This window comes from Chiloscyllium plagiosum, chromosome 26 (genome assembly GCF_004010195.1).
Source record: "Chiloscyllium plagiosum isolate BGI_BamShark_2017 chromosome 26, ASM401019v2, whole genome shotgun sequence".
Classification (NCBI taxonomy): Eukaryota; Metazoa; Chordata; class Chondrichthyes; order Orectolobiformes; family Hemiscylliidae; genus Chiloscyllium; species Chiloscyllium plagiosum.
This window is the reverse complement of record NC_057735.1, coordinates 9,355,813-9,372,363: the sequence shown is the minus strand read 5'-3', so window position 1 is coordinate 9,372,363 and position 16,551 is coordinate 9,355,813. Positions and strand designations below refer to the sequence as shown.

Here is a 16,551-nt window from a genome sequence, read left to right as displayed (position 1 = left end):
CCAGCCTCTACCACTTCCTCTGCCAGCTCATTCCACACACGCACCACCCTCTATGTGGAAAAAGTTGCCCCTTAATTCCCTTTAAAATCTTTCCTGTCTCACCCTAAACCTATGCGCTCTAGTTCTGGACTCCCCCACACCAGGGAAAAGACTTTGTCTATTTATCCTATCCATGCCTCTCATGATTTTATAAACCTCTATAAGGTCACCCCTCCGCCTCTGATGCTCAAGGAAAAACAGCCCCAGCCTATTCAGCATCTCCCTAAAGCTCAAATTCTCCATCCCTGGCAACATCCTTGTAAATCTTTTCTGAACCCTTTCAAGTTTCACAACATCCTTCCGATAGGAAGGAGACCAGAATTGCGCACAATATTCCAAAAGCGGTCTAACCAATGTCCTGTACAGCTGCAACATGACCTCTCAACTCCTATAATCAATGGTTTGACCAATTAAGGAAAGCATACGAAGCACTGCCTTCACTATCCTATCTACCTGCAACTCTACTTTCATGGAACTATGAACCTGCATTCCAAGGTCTCTTTGTTCAGCAAACCCTCCTCTAGCTTATCTCTCCACGCTTCAGGCTCTCTGCCTTTATTCCTGATGAAGGGCTTTTGCCCGAAACGTCGATTTTGCCTGTCCTTGGATGCTGCCTGAATTGCTGTGCTCTTCCAGCACCACTGATCCAGAATATTTACAATATATATTAATGACTTCAGCGAGGGAGGTGAATATGCTATCACAGTGCGTAGATGACAAACTTTAAGGGAAAACAAGTGTTGAGGGTGACAGTTTACAGAGGAATTATAGAGGGGTTGGTGATTGTGCAAAAACAAACTTGGCAGATGGATTCTAATGGAGAAAAGTGTAATGCTACTCTTCCTGCAAAAGTGCGTAGAGTGGAATGTTACTTGAAAGGAGAAAGACTGCAGAAGGCTACAGAACAGAGGAGTCTTCATGCGTAATAAAAAACAAAAGTCACAGAAAGCAAGCACCTAAATTCAGCAGGTAATAGGGATGTTGGTCTTTATTTCAAAGGGAGGAGTCGTCAGTTTGGTCTGTGCTCAAGAGAGTTCAGAAGAAAGAGGGGAGACTTGATTTGACACAGAAACTTTAAAAGGGGCTTGATGGGATAGACGGCGAGAGATTGCTTCCATATGTGGAAGTGACCAGGACCAGAGGGCATAACTGCTCAGTAAGGGGTTCCCTATTTAAGACGAACATTAGGACCTTTTCCATTCCTGATGAAGAGCTTATGCTCGAAATGTCAATCGTCCTGCTTCTCAGGTGCTGCCTGACCTGCTGTGCTTTTCTAGCGCCACAGTCTCGACTCTGATCTCCAGCATCTGCAGTCCTCACTTTCTCCAAAGCAACAAAAGCTACCAGTGTCCACTTGTAGGTACAGGAATAAGCAAGCATGGTTTTGGGATTTTAAGCAGCGGGATGGGTAAACAGTGTTCAGAGGTGACATACCTACAATACAGAGACAGATTTCACTGCCGAGCATCTTCCGCAGTTCTTTCACCCAGTTCTTCACCTGCAGAATTTAAAAGCAGATTAATTTACCTTTACAGATCAGAAGCCACAAGGGCAAGCTCACAGATTAATAAAGAATGGAGGAAATGGGTTATATACTATTCAAACAATTCAACAGGGGTGAATTGGGCAATTCAACTCCTCAAACTAGTTCTCAGTCATTAACTGCATTTATGACTAACCGTATCTCAAATTCTATTTATTAGTCTGTGTCCTTATTAACCAGAAATCTACTGACTAAAAACCAAAATACCATAGATGCTGGAGATCGGAATTTTTAAAAAAGTTAACCAACGTCAATATGACGTGTTCAGATTTGAAGCATTAACTGTTACTGTCTCCACAGAAACTAAGTTTCCCCAGCATTCTCAATTTTCAGGAGAAATCTACTGACCTTCAAGTTTTGAGATCTCAATTAACCCAGCACCTGAAGACATGTGACAATACAGCTGCAGCTCAACACTATAAAATTATACTTTGAGAAATTTCAAATCTGTGTGGTGATGGCAGGTGGGAAGTAAGACTCAATTTGCAGGCATGAGGCAGCTTGGAAAGAATATGGATTGAGCTGGAAATCAACGGAGGAAAATGAAAGAACCGCACTTATATAGCATTTTTCAGTACCACAGCACCTATCCAAGCATTTCATAACCAATTACATTTCAAGTGTAAACACTGCTGTAATGTAAGAAATGAGGCAGCTAATCTGCATTCAGCGACTCAAAACAGTAATGCAATAATGGCCAGATAATCAGTTTTTGGATTATTTATGTCCAACACAAGCACGGAAACAAAACCTCATTTTAAAGCCTGGTCTGAAAGGAACATGACCTCTGGCTGTGCTGCTCTCCCTCAGTCCTGCAATGGAACATCAGTCTTCATTTTCCTGCTCAAGTTGATGAGTGGGAGCTGAAGGTCAAAACCTTGCGACGTGGAGGCAAGAGTGGGGAGGTGGGGGTGGTCTCCACTACACAGTATCCAGAGCTACAAAAACACAGACTTGCTGTTTTCACTTTTAAAAGAAAACAAAACAAATTGTAATCATTTTAAATAATATTTAAGGAGGTCCTTCAGAATGTTGTTAAGTTACCCACCTTCTGAAACGAGTCTTCATCGGTGATGTCATACACTAAAATGGCTCCATTAGAATCACGGTAGTAAATGGGACCCAAGGCATGAAAGCGCTCCTGTCCAGCTGTGTCCTGTACAGGGCAGAGAACTTCAGATGTTTAATTCTGAAGGTAGGAGGAGAAACTCAAGGACACATCAAGAATTACAAGCAACCGTCAAGCTCATGAGGTGGTGGTGGCACGGACGTGATGTTACTGGACTAGTAATCTGAACCCAAGGCTACTGTTCTGGGGCCATCCATTCAAATCTTGCCACATCAGATGATGAAATTTGAAGTCAGTATTGACTAAAAAGCTAATCTAATGGCCATTATTGGGGATTGTCTTTTTTTTAAATGCCAGTCATAGAAACGTACAGCATGAAAATAAACCCTTCAGTCCATGCCGACTAGAAATCCTAACCTAATCTGGTCCCATTTGACAGCACTTGGCCAATATCCCTCTAAACCCTTCCTATTCATACACCCATCCAGATGCCTTATAAATGTTGTAATTGTACCACCCTCCACCATTTCCTCTGGCAGCTCATTCCATACACGCACCACCCTCTGCGTGAAAATCTTGCCCCTTGGACACCTCGTTCACTGAGCAAAAAAAAAAAAGTTGGTAATAAGAACCAAAAACAAATGGCTGGAAAAACTCAGCAGGTCCGGCAGCATTCATAGAGAGAAAGCATAGTTAACTTTGTGGGTCCAGTGACCCTTCATCAGAACTGTTGAGGTTCTGTAGAAGGGTCACTAGATCCGAAACGTTAATTCTGATTTCTCTCCACAAATGCTGCCAGACCTGCTGAGTTTCTCCAGCACTCTGTTTTCACAATAGATCAGAATCTCAGCTAATCACCAGGGCTGGAAGAGAGCTTTTTCGTCAAGCTCCTTCATTGTTGCCATCAACAGAAGATATACCTATCCCTGATGCACATGTGTCTACAATCCCAAAGGGAAGGATGAGCTTTAACAAGGATTCCCTGGAGCTTCTGTAACGTTGAGACACTTCCATCCTTGCTTAAACAACAATGATCAAAGCAACACCGACTGGGGCAAATCCTACCCCCAACAGGATAGACCATCGTCTGAGCGCAAATCAGTTTAGTCCCAATTTTGCAACAGTTCCTTTTTCCAACCATCCAATTTAGTTTTCTACAATATCATGGTATGGATGAAATGTTAAGCAACACTGCTTTAGAGTAACAGATTATTTTAATTACTGGTGTGTCACCAGTCTATGGACTCTTCAATATCCTTTGTATCACAGCATTTGAAACTCAGTTTATGAATAGTCATTACAATTTCTGTCGCATGACCCAATTCATTATATTTCTGCACAGGATTAGACATCACCGGCATAGTTATATTTATCATCCTTGACCAAACTACTTTGGAGGTGGTGGTGGTGGGGAGCCATCTTGAACCACTACAATCCATTTGGTGCAGGGCACCCACAGTGCAGTTAGCAAGGGACTGCAGGATTTTGACCCAGTGACACTGAAGGAACAGTGATATATTTCCAAGTCTACATGGTATGCAGCTTGAAATGGAACATGCGAGTAGCAGTGCTCCAATGTGTCGGCTGCCACGGTCCTTCTAGTTGGTAGAGAACGTGGGTTTGGAAGATACCGTCTTAGGAGATGTGGCAGGTTTAGCAAACATTCCAAAGCAAAGTTCAGTACTGCCTATAATAGGGATTCCAATCTGTTTATGTACTACCCAATGGACAAGTAGCCCATGGTCTTAACTTGACCAGCTCCTCACTAATGCAGGTGAAGACATTCTGACAGCAAGATGCAAGGATTCTCTACAGCTTCATTCACTTCACGGTTTTTGCGTGCAGCATTGTCTAACACGTGACTCAGTGTTATTGACATTCTATTACTGAGACCACAGCCGAAGGAAACATGTCCATTACTCACCCATATTGCAAGATTCACTCGCTTTCCACTGATGTTCAGTTTCTTGGTCAAGAAAGAGGCCTAAAAATGAGAAAACTATTTAATTAGTGGAGTCACAGCAGCTCACATTCCAGACAGTCAACATCTAGATTCTTTTACATTGAAAAAAATCCCAAAACCTCATGATGGCTATTTCATGTATTGAACAACAAAAAAAAAAGAGTGCGTTTATAATGTCCAGCTGACAGCAATGAAGAATGCGTCAGAGTCAGATGTACAGCATGGAAACAGACCCTTCGATCCAACTCATCCATGCCAACTAGATATCCCAACCCAATCTAGTCCCACCTGCCAACACCCAGCCCATATCCCTCCAAACCTTTCCTATTCATATACCCGTCCAAATGCCTCTTAAATGTTGCAATTGTACCAGCCTCCACCACTTCCTCTGGCAGCTTATTCCATACACGTACCACCCTCTGCGTGAAAAAGTTGCCCCTTTCCCCTCTCACCCTAAACCTCTAGTTCTGGACTCACCGACCCAGGGAAAAGGACTTTGCCTAGTTACCCTATCCATGCCCCTCAATTTTGTAAACCTCTATAAAGGTCACCCCTCAGCCTACAACACTTTCAGATTTAAAAAGTCCTCTTTATTTCTTTCCTAAATTAAAGGTAATCCACATGCTATTTTAATTCAGCCATATCTCTTGGTGTCAGAGCACTTTAAAAATGTTGGCATGCCCAGCCCTGGACAGCATTAAGGAGCAGAGTGTGGTTGTATTGTTTAAGGGCATATCGGGCCTACAAAGTTCTTTCAGCAAACATTGCGACAGTGACAAAAGGAGAAAGGGCCAAAGACTTCTGAGAACCAAAAATTAAACCATATATTGGACTTGGAAATATTGAACTTTCTCAGAAGTGCTTTGTTCCCACTCTAATATGGGAATTACCAAGCACTGAGATTAGGGACAGGCCTAAGGAAATTTTGTTGTTTTAAACCATCCAGGAGGAACAAAGATTGTATTGTGCATTCTGCATTAATCTTTTGCATTTGAAACTTCATTGCAAAATAGTACATGAGAGAGAATTTCTGAAAGGCAACTACTTTCTGAACGTGAACTAATTTTTCTCCTTCAGGTTACTGTTTTAAAACTTCATTCATCAAACTTGAACATCACTGGCAAGATCAGTTTTTATTGGCAATGATTTGCTCTGTACTGCACAGGGTGAGGTTACAGAAGTCTTACCTCTCAACCCCTTCCCTAATCTGAGATGTGTTGACGCTCAGGTTAAACCACCACTAGTCATCTCTACTGAAAAGGGTAGCCCGATGGCCTGGTAGGACTGTGCCACTGGTTTACTTGCAGTTGCTCTGTAATACTCAGGCAAGAATATTGTTGCACATCTCTGAAGCACTTTGGAAATGCTTTGCATTGCGATGTTAGAAAGTTGCTGCAGAAATGCAGATGGCTGTCACATCACAGGACACTTTTGTTTGGGTAGGCTGGTAAAACAGGACAGGCAAAGAGGGTGTCTGTCTGTCTGTGAGAGACAATTCAGAAGACAGTTCTTAAGAATGGTTTTAAAAAAAAAAAACATGAACAGAGAAAGGAATAGAAATCTATTTTGACAGGCTTTCACGAGGTTTGGCAGGGAAAACGGTATATAAACAGCAGCATGGACCAGATTACCTGCACCCCATACTGCAAGCTCTATGTACACTTGCAAATGTTACATTATTATGGTGCATTGCATCATGGGAGTTACCACACCAGTGCAAGTGGATTAATGGTTTCCCATAAAAGATTATTTCTATTGCAAGAACTGACTTAACAATTCACCAGACCACAATAGAAAAAAAAATTAAAAAAAAAAAAAAGGTGCCAACCACCAAAAACAAACAGCTCAAAATCCATGAATAATAGCTCACAGCCCACCCTCTCCACATCTGACAGAAATATTTGTATCCCTCCTCTCTCCTTCCACAAACCAACACCACCCAAACCGCACGGCCAGCTCCTCCACAGATGTTCAATAGAACAGTAATGGTACAGAAATAAAAACAATATTGGAGAAACGCAGCAAGTCTGGTATCATCTGTGGAGAGTCAGACAGAATTAGTGCAAGTCTTATTAGACTCCTTTGAAGAGTCATATCAAACTTGAAACATTTAACTCAGTATCTGTGGCAAGAGAAACACCATTAATATTTCAAGTCTGATATTTCACACATTCTTTGAAGAAGCCATAAGATGCATTGGACTCAACACTAATTCTGTTTCTCACTCCACAGGTACAATCAGACCTGCAAAGTTTCTTCAGCATCCATAGTAATGTTTTATTTCCATTAATACAGTGCCTTTCATAACATTTGACTGCATAATGCATTATGATGTCCTGAAGAAGAATGGTGTTATAATTAACACATGCCATAGTTAAATGCACAGGAAACCTACTGCAAGAGACCAAATGGTCACCAACGTGCATTTACTTTGAGCTCATTTTACTTGAGCCACTTATTTCTTTCATTGGATGAAACAACACTTCAAGTGTTACAGCAACACAATTCAATGGCTCACAGGCTCAGAACAAGTTGGTGGAACTCAAATAAACTTGAAAAGATTGTTGGGACTATCACTCATGCATATTGAGAGAACTGGTTGCATTTTTAAAAGAGTGTTTGTGGCCAATCTGCTATTTCAAAGTCTAATTCTATAGTCTTTGGTAGAACACACACACCAAACCGGACTCCTTTATACTAATTGACTTACATGCTACAGGGTACCCAACACTATTTGGTCAGTAACTTGAAAGCAGTTTATTTTTCGTTATTTGTATTCAAATTCATTAAAAAGGATTTCTGCTCGGCATAAATCAAGGACCAACAGATAGCTTGCTATACCAGCCAAATGGGACCCAGAAGCTGAAGATTCGCAGGTAGTCAGAAAGTGCTCCTTGAAGATATGACAGTATTCAATCAGGTATAAATGAATGTTTTGAAAGTGGGTTTTCAGACAAATCAAATATTAATCCCTGCATTAAAAACTCCATCTCCCCTCCAACCTATGCCTTGAATTACAGTTAGAATCAGAGTGCCTACGGCGTGAAAACAGGCCAACCGGCTAGAGTCCACATTGACCTTCTGAAGAAGATCTCGTCTCCTCCCCTTCACCAACACCACCTCCTCCACCACCACCACCCTCACCCCCCCCCCCTCCCCCCCAACCATATTCCTTAACCCTGCATTTCCCATGGCTAATCCACCTAGCTTGGTTATCCCTGGACACTGCTGGCAACTTAGCAAGGCCAATCCACCTAACCTGTACAACTTTGGACTGTGGGAGGAGACACTGGGAGAACATGCAAACTCCATCCGATGGTGGAATCAAACCCAGGTCCCTGGTATAGAGGCACTGTGTTGCCTCGAGCTTTCGATACTATTTGTAGTGATCCATGACTTTAAATGCTTCCAGTATTGAGACGCTAAATATCTCAGTTTCAACAAGAATGATTTATTCAGCACATGTAATGGGGAGATGTTGGTGTCTTGGTCATGTCAGCTAGGTTCAAACCCTACCACAGCAACTGGTGGAAATTCAATATAATGAATAAATCTAAAGTATATAGCCAGCCTCAGTTTCATAAGTACCAAGACTTAATTGATTATTAAACTCCATCTAGTTCACTAATCTCCTTTGGTAAAGTAAACCTGCTACGTTTAATCAGTCTGGACTTCACATGGTCGTCCAGACTGGTTAAATAGTTCTGAAGGAGAGCCATTGTACCCAATCACATGAACTTGACTTTCACAGCTTAGATGCTGCCAGGCTTGGAATTTTCCCACCAATTTGTTTTCATTTCATTTCATTTTTAAAGTCAACCTTCTCACACATGTTATGATAACTCGAAGTCAGAAAGGTCTTGAACCCTGATGTTCTGGCCCAGAGGTAGTGACATTGCCACTTCACCAGGAGAGCCTCTTTTGCTTAAGCTGCATCCTCTAGACAATGATAAAACAAAGATCAGCAAATACTGGAGACCTGAAAAAAAAACACAAGGAGGGCCCCTACTGGACTCAAAACATCAACTCTGCTTTCTCTACAAGGATGCTGACAGACTAGAGTTTCTCCAGCAATTTCTGTTTTTGTTTGTTCCTATAGGCAGGTTGTGATTGGCCTGCTAGGGGTTAAGCCGATCAATTAGAGGAACAATTATGCAACAAATGCTGGTCAAGCCAGTGACACCCATTCCCTGAAAGCCTTAAGAAATTTGATTCCTTAGCAAATTAAGTCCACCATAAAAATCTCTTATCTTAGTTAGTGTTCTGGGATTTACATATTAATGAACTGAAACCTGCAACCCATTCAAGAAAAAAGTAAAACTTAACAGCAATCCAGATTTGTTCAATATATCGTATCAGTTGCATGACACTAATCTTTTGCTATAAATCTGTCTTATGATTCTATTCCACAGTTACCTGAAGAAGCAGTGCTCCAAAAGCCAATACTTCCAAATAAACCTCTTGGACTATAACCAGGTGTTGGGTGATTTTTAAAACTTTGTCCACCCCAGTCTAACACCGCCTCCACATCATGGTTACCATAGATAGTGTTACTGCCAGTTTGTAAACAGAAACCAGATCTTGTAGCACAGTGGCTACCTATGGAGGTAGGAAATCTGTGTTCCCATCCCACCTGCCCCAGAGGTGTGGCACATTACATCTGAATGAAAACAAACTTCACAAGATGAAGACTTCACCCTTTTACAGCACAAGTAAAATCAAATAAATCTGATCTAAACTCATCTATATTCTGCCACAAAAACCCATAAGACTTGCGCTACGATATCAGTAAACAACCGGAACTGAACAGTGTCAGATGTACAGCATGGAAACAGACCCTTCGGTCCAACCTGTCCATGCCGAGCAGATATCCCAACCCAATCTAGTCCCACCTGCCAGCACCCAGCCCATATCTCTCCAAACCCTTTCTATTCATATACCCATCCAAATGCCTCTTAAATGTTGTAATTGTACCAGCCTCCAGCACTTCCTCTGGCAGCTCATTCCAAACACACAACACTCTGTGAAAATGCCACCCCTTAGGTCTCTTATATCTTTCCCCTCTCACCCTAAACCTATTACATCTAGTTCTGGACTCCCCCAGCACAAGGAAAAGACACTATTTACCCTATTCATGCTCATGATTTTATAAACCTCTATAAAGGTCACCCCTCAGCCTCCGATGCTCCAGGGAAAACAGCCCCAGCCTGTTCAGCCTCTCCCTATAGCTCAAATCCTCCAACCCTGACAACATCCTTGTAAATCTTTTCTGAACCCTTTCAAGTTTCACAACATCTTTCTGATAGGAAGGAGACCAGAATTGCATGCAATATTCCAACAGTGGCCTAACCAATGTCCTGTACAGCTGCAACATGACCTCCCAACTCCTGTACTCAATACTCTGACCATTATAGGAAGCTTAGCTTAAATGAAGACATTTGCAGCGTTTGACAATAAAGTTACGTGAAAACAACTGATCAAATTTTTGAAGTAATTGCGCGTTTATTCTGTAATCGGCATCCATAACTGAAACCCGAACCGACATTACATTACAGCCTTTTCTATCACACAATTCATTTAAAAACATTCGAGGCATCATGTTTTAGTCACGTTAGCAACTGGCGTTATTTTAATATCCTTAGAGAGGGAATTAAATAGAGTGGATTGTCTAACCAGTAATTCTGACTAGACCGGTCTTTTTTTTAAAAACAAAAAGAACATGATTCAGAAATGGGATCCTGGCAATTCTGAGAGCCCAGGCTGGAGCTGAAAACTGCCGGCTGGTGGGTGGGCAGTAGGACATCTGGGGTCAACAGCTCCATGGTGTGAATTCCAATGTAACCGTGTCACAAGCTTGCCTTTTAAACAAACAACCACACAAAAGAAGAAAAACACTTCGGTTATCTCCGCGTGTTTATAAAGCCAAGAGTAGTCAGTATAACCAGATGCCACATTAAACAGAGAGCTGTGTCATTTGGTAATTATCAAACACAGCCCGACCAGCAACATCTGCACCTACCCTCTCGAAAAGCTGGGCTGGGAACACACCAGCCTCCCAAATAATTCAAAAGGATGAGGTAGACTTGTTTTTTTATCTCACCCCCGCCCCCCAAAAAAAAAGTTTCCGCCAAATCTTGTCAGTAACCTCATTAGGGGAGAGCTTAACGACTGACAAAACCAGCAGGATTAGCTGAAGCCCAGAAACGCTGTAAGTTTCCTTCAGGCTTGAAACAGCACCCGAGGGTTTTGTTAATTTTTTTGAATGAAATCAGTGTAGCCCTTGTCAATTTCATTTGCTATATTTGTATCCAGTTGCTACAATGTAGCGAGTCAGTATCAGGGCGCTCTGGTCACGTCCTCTGCCCCACTCACCTGTAACGTGGTGATATGCTTATCGCTGAATTTATTCTCACAATATCTCAACACCAGAGAGGTTTTCCCCACGCAGCCTTCCCCTAACAGCACGACTTTGAAGCAGTAGCTCTTGCCAGCGGCTGCCGCCATAATAACAAGAGAAACAGCAGCTTTACAAAAAGCAGTCTCATCAGAGCGGGAGGGGTCTTGTTTCTGCACGCATGTACCAGCCCCTGTTGATGCTGAACTGCCGGGCGTTTATTTTTTTTTACCTTTCAGGAGGCAAATTGCAACAGAACATTTTAAGATGGCGCCCTACTCCTTCCCAAACCAAGGGGAGGATCAGCTAATGTGCAGAGGGCAATAAATGTAGCAGTGCCACACCCCCCAACTCCTCGCCATCCCCACCCCTTCCTCCGCCCCCTCCAGCTCTGACAGCCCATATCACATGGGCCAGAGGGAGGAGACACCACTTCTGTTTGCATACAGATGGTTCATTACGTGGGATCTTAGCGTCAGGATTCTGTAACTGGTATTAATCACCTTCTGATTCAGAGTAAGGAGTTTAAATCCTCCAGTAATCTGGGAACAATGGTAGTTTTTGGTAAATATTGAGAATGCATCTGGCGAAATGCCCACATCAAAACCCGCCTGGGATATTAGTGCCCTTCAGGAAGGAAATCTTCCACCTTGTCCTGATCTGATCTACATGTGACTCCAGACCCACATCAGTCCTCAAATATAGTGTTAAAAATCACACAACACCAGGTTATAGTCCCAACAGGTTTATTTGGCGGTACAAGCTTAATCTTGTATTTTCAAATAAATCTGTTGGACTATAAACTGGTATTGTGTGATTTTTGCCTTTGTCCATCCCAGTACAACATCAGGACCTCTATTTAATTTATTATGATATGGGTGACACTGGCTGGGTTGGCATTTATTGCCCATCTCTAATGCCCAGAGGGCAGTTAAGAGTCAACCACATGGGGTTGGGAGTCACATGTAGGCCAAAGTTAAAATTACACAACACCAGGTTATAGTCCAACAGGTCTAATTGGAAGCACACTAGCTTTTGGAGTGCTGCTCCTTCATCAGGGGATAGTGAAGGGCACAAATCTAAGGCACAGAATTTATAGCAAAAGTTTATAGTGTGATGTAACTGAAATTATACATTGAAAAATACCTTGATTGTCTGTTGAGTCTTTCATCTGTTCGAATACCACAATAGTTTCACTTCTTTCATGTGTAAATCACAAAACCTTTTTTTAAAAGTTGCATTCTCAGCTTAGTTGTAACAATGGGTGTTAGCTAGACAATATGTTGAAGGTGTTAGCCCCCTGAGTTCTCTGTTCTATGTGAATTCATGTTTAACATGAATTCTCTGAATTCATGTAAAACTCTGAGCTCAAAAATTGCATGAATTCACGTAAAACTCACTTTTTAGATTAGAATCAATCTAAACATCAGGTCATAGACAGAGAACACAGGGGGCCAACACCTTCAACATATTGTCTAGCTAACACCCATTGTTACAACTAAACTGAGAATGCAACTTTTAAAAAAAGGTTTTGTGATTTACACATGAAAGAAGTGAAACTATCATGGTATTCTAACAGATGAAAGACTCAACAGACAATCAAGGTATTTTTCAATGTATAATTTCAGTTACATCACACTATAAACTTTTGCTATAAATTCTGTGCCTTAGATTTAAGCCCTTCACTATCCCCTGATGAAGGAGCGACACTCCGAAAGCTAGTGTGCTTCCAATTAAACCTGTTGGTCTATAACCTGGTGTTCTGTGATTTTCTAACTTTGTACAGCCCAGTCCAACACCGGCATCTCCAAATCACAACATGTGGGCCAGACCAGGTAAGGATGGCAGTTCCCTTTCCTGAGGGACATCAGTCAACCAGCCTGGGTTTTCCAACAGTTGACAACAGTTCATGGTCTTCATTAGATTCTTAATTCCAGATTTTTATTGAATTCATGTGCTACCATCTGCTGTGGCAGGATTCAAAACTGGGCCTGCAGAACATTAGCTGGGTTTCTGGATTAATAGTCTAGTGATAATACCAGATGACCAAGACCTTTGTAATCTGAGCAACACCTCAGTAATAGTCTAGCAAGCCATTCAGTTGATTCAACATGGAGGTTCTTACCTTCTCAAAAAATCTTCCCCAGGGATATGTCATAAATGCTAGCCAATGATACATGTCCACATCCCGTGAATGAGTCATAAATATTCATCAATTTTGTGAGATGAATAAAGACTAAAGTCTATTTAGTTTAACATTTAATACCATGTTGATTTATATAAATCATACAAAACAAAAATAATCTCACTCAGTCCCATTTCCTGTACTTACATCTCTGTGAACTTACAAATTTCAAATACCTATGAAATTCTCTTTTGGAAGTTGCTACTGAATTTCCCTCTGCCACCCTTCCAGTTGTTACATTCCAGATTACTGGCAACTGGTTGGTCAGGGTCTGTAGTATCGGTTCTAGTGAGAGAGGTACATATCACCCCCACCTTTACCCCCACCCCCACCCCCATTGCATCTTGTGTGTTCCCTGTGAGGTGTCGTCTTGAAAAGGGCACTGACCAAGGTGTGGAGATAGGGCACTGTGTTTGGGTGACATGCCTGCTACAGTTGAAGAGGCAGAAATTGGGCGTTGGGTTGGCACCAATGGAATATATTGGAGGTGAGGTACAGTGTCTGGATTTTGGGAGTGAGTCATGATTGTCAGAGAGTGATGTTGGTTGAGGGGTAGGGGTCTGGTGCATGCAGCAGTGTGAGAGGCAAATGATACATTTGGTATGAGGCCCTTTGGCAGCAGATTAATTGTATTTAACCAGTCATGTGCAGTCATTAAACCTTGTGTTGAATTGGGTACGAGTCATTGGGACATGATTCAATGCATTAACTCCCATGACCTCCTGATCTCACCATCTTATACATATTCTTTGAGGTCCACATGCCTTCCATCCCCACCAGCAATATTACCTCCTCTCTGCTCCATTTCCACTTCCAAGCTCTCCAGTACCTTATCTGTGGGTCTAGCAGCTCTCTTGCCTACCTTTCCATTTATGCAGTCATTGCTGGTTTAGGCAGCCAGTAGCAAATCCATTCCACTGAATACAGCTTCACTCTAAAAGAGGCAGACTGCCTTTAAGACAAACAGGTCAGCTGAATCACAGGACAAAAAAAAGTTGTCTCCTTTGATTTAGCTTTTGATACTTTCTTTTGCCAACTACTGTAAAGCTGTGCCCTCTATTTCTAAACCCTTCCACCAATGGGAGCAGTGCTTTCCAATTTCTCTATCAAAACCTGTCCTAAATTAGAAAATCTCAACTGAATCTCCCTTGTTGTCCATTATGGAAAACCCAAGCTTTTCCAGTTTGTCCATGTTACTGAAATCCCTCATCACTTGGACCCTCTTGAAAGCCTTCACATCCTTCTTAAAGTATGGTGTCCAGAATTGAGCACAATGTACCAGTTGAGACCAATCCAGTGCTTTATAAATATTTATTACAACTTTCTTGTGAGCACATTCCTATGCCTGTCTTTATAAAGTCTAGAAATCCATCTGCCCATTTAAAGACTTTCCCAACATGCATTGCCAGATACTCCCTGATACTCTCTGTTCTTTAACCTTCTTTAGAATTGGCACTTTAGTTTATTTTGCTTCTCGTTGTCCTTCCTATAAAAGATGTGCATTTCTTGGTGTTAAATTGCATTTCCCATCTATCCAGCCATTCCACAATTCATTCTACATCCAACGGTCCGGTGGAATAGCGGCCGGTGCAGGGAAGCAATGCCGGAGCAGTGGCTGATGCAGAGAAGCAGTCCTGAGCAGAGGTCAGTGCGGGGAAACAGTCCCAGAAAAACCTATATTGGAGCAGCTGAGAGCTGGTGCGGAAGGCTTGGAGGGGTGCAAAGATGGTTGTTGGTCTGGGGTCTGGTGTGGGCAGTCAAACCATGTGGAAGCTCCTTTGCTTGACTACCGAAATGTAATGTTTATTTGAAATTGTTGTTTCATCTGACTGTAATGTCCATCCCAACTATGTCTTATTTCTAACTTATTCTTTAAACACCGTAAAGTAATGCAACTGCTTTCCTTCTTTTATTCCTCTTTTGTATCTAAGATTTGTACCTTGTACTTGTACCTAACATGACACCATAAGAGATAACATTGTAAAACGTTTCACTGGACTCCTGTGCTTCTGTACTTGAATACACGGTAATAATAAAGGATGTTCTACTTTTGAAATTTATCAATATCCACCTTACAGTACACTATTGTTATGAAGACATATGATCCAAATATTAATGTTTCATATAGACCCAAATTAATATACCTTGGACTTTAAAGCAAAGAACAGTTTGCTAAGGAAAAGGCATTAGTTGTAACAGCAACAATGTTGCACCTGAAAGAAGTAGAGAATTCAGATGGAGTTTGAAAATGCAGTTTGAAGAACCTTCAGGAAAATAAGTCCTATTTTGTGAATGGGATAAGACTAATGCATGTTTAAACTCAAAGAAGGAAACTTGAAAGGTGCCTGAGAAGAACAGCCCATTGCTCCCCACCCCCCAACCACCCCCACCTCCCCTCCTTTCTTTGCAACTCCTCTCAACAAAATCAGGGAGCTGCAAACTTACTGAAAGTTATCTTTACCATTTGGGGAGCGTTCTTGGAGCTTGAAATCTCCCCCCAGTCAGAAGAAAAGACAATTCAGTCAGCTACAGCTGTTCCACTCCCAGTAGTTTGCATAAAATAATTTCACAATTATCAGTGACTTGTCTTTTATTTGTCAGTTTAAGTATTACTTGGTCAGAGTACTTTAAAGTTACACTCTGACTTTTACTTTTTTTGCATTTCTCCTTAGACTAGTGTGTGTTAGTGTTCTAACCCCAACTAATTTTAACACTGAATAAATCAAATCCTGGCTTGTCAGACATTTTGATTTAGCTATGAAAGTCTGTTACTGAATACATTTGAGTCCACCGATGTATTTTTAACGCCACAAATAAAGTATTTATTCAATAAAAACGATTCACAACCAAATTACATGAGACAAAAAGGTTGGAAAGATTGTTTTACAAACACCAGAAAAGAATTCAAGCACCCCTTTCAACCCAGCACTGGTTTTACAAATACCCAAGTCTCAGTATGGAGTTGCCACTACCTCCACATAAAGGCTTTTGCTCAAGCTAATGTAACAGTGACTAATCTTCTTTCAGTAAATTGATGTGCATTCATGAGATGCATTATCCAAAGAACCCTGTGGTGTAGTGGTAGTGTCTATGTTCAAGTTGCACTTGCCCTGGAGGTGTGTTTGAACAGGTTGATTTAAGCAATACTAGATGCTTTCTTCTTCATTTGGTACCTCTCTCTACGACACCTGAAACAAATTGTAAACTCAACTCCCTACACTTTAACTTTGGAGTAAATACAAATTCCCTAAACTCAGTTTCAAGCAGTTTTTGCAGGATTTCTTACCAGATATTTGAACATTTCAGCCTCAACTGCCTAGCAGTTTCTTTTAAAAAGCGATATATTTATGTAATCCAA

General features: G+C 41.5%; 1 protein-coding gene across 1 annotated transcript in view; it reads right to left on the bottom strand.

Moving 5' to 3' along the window:
* LOC122563073 (ras-related protein Rab-21-like) overlaps positions 1-11,358 on the bottom strand; it is a 17,763-nt gene extending 6,405 nt beyond the window's left edge. The window contains exons 1-4 of the mRNA XM_043716450.1: positions 10,987-11,358; positions 4,576-4,635; positions 2,631-2,738; positions 1,474-1,537 (exon numbers count right to left, since the gene is read on the bottom strand). Of these exons, the coding sequence (XP_043572385.1) occupies positions 1,474-1,537; positions 2,631-2,738; positions 4,576-4,635; positions 10,987-11,118 (364 nt within the window). The 5' untranslated portion in view covers positions 11,119-11,358. The remainder of the gene's footprint in view (positions 1-1,473; positions 1,538-2,630; positions 2,739-4,575; positions 4,636-10,986) is intronic.
* Positions 11,359-16,551: the final 5,193 nt, after the last annotated feature.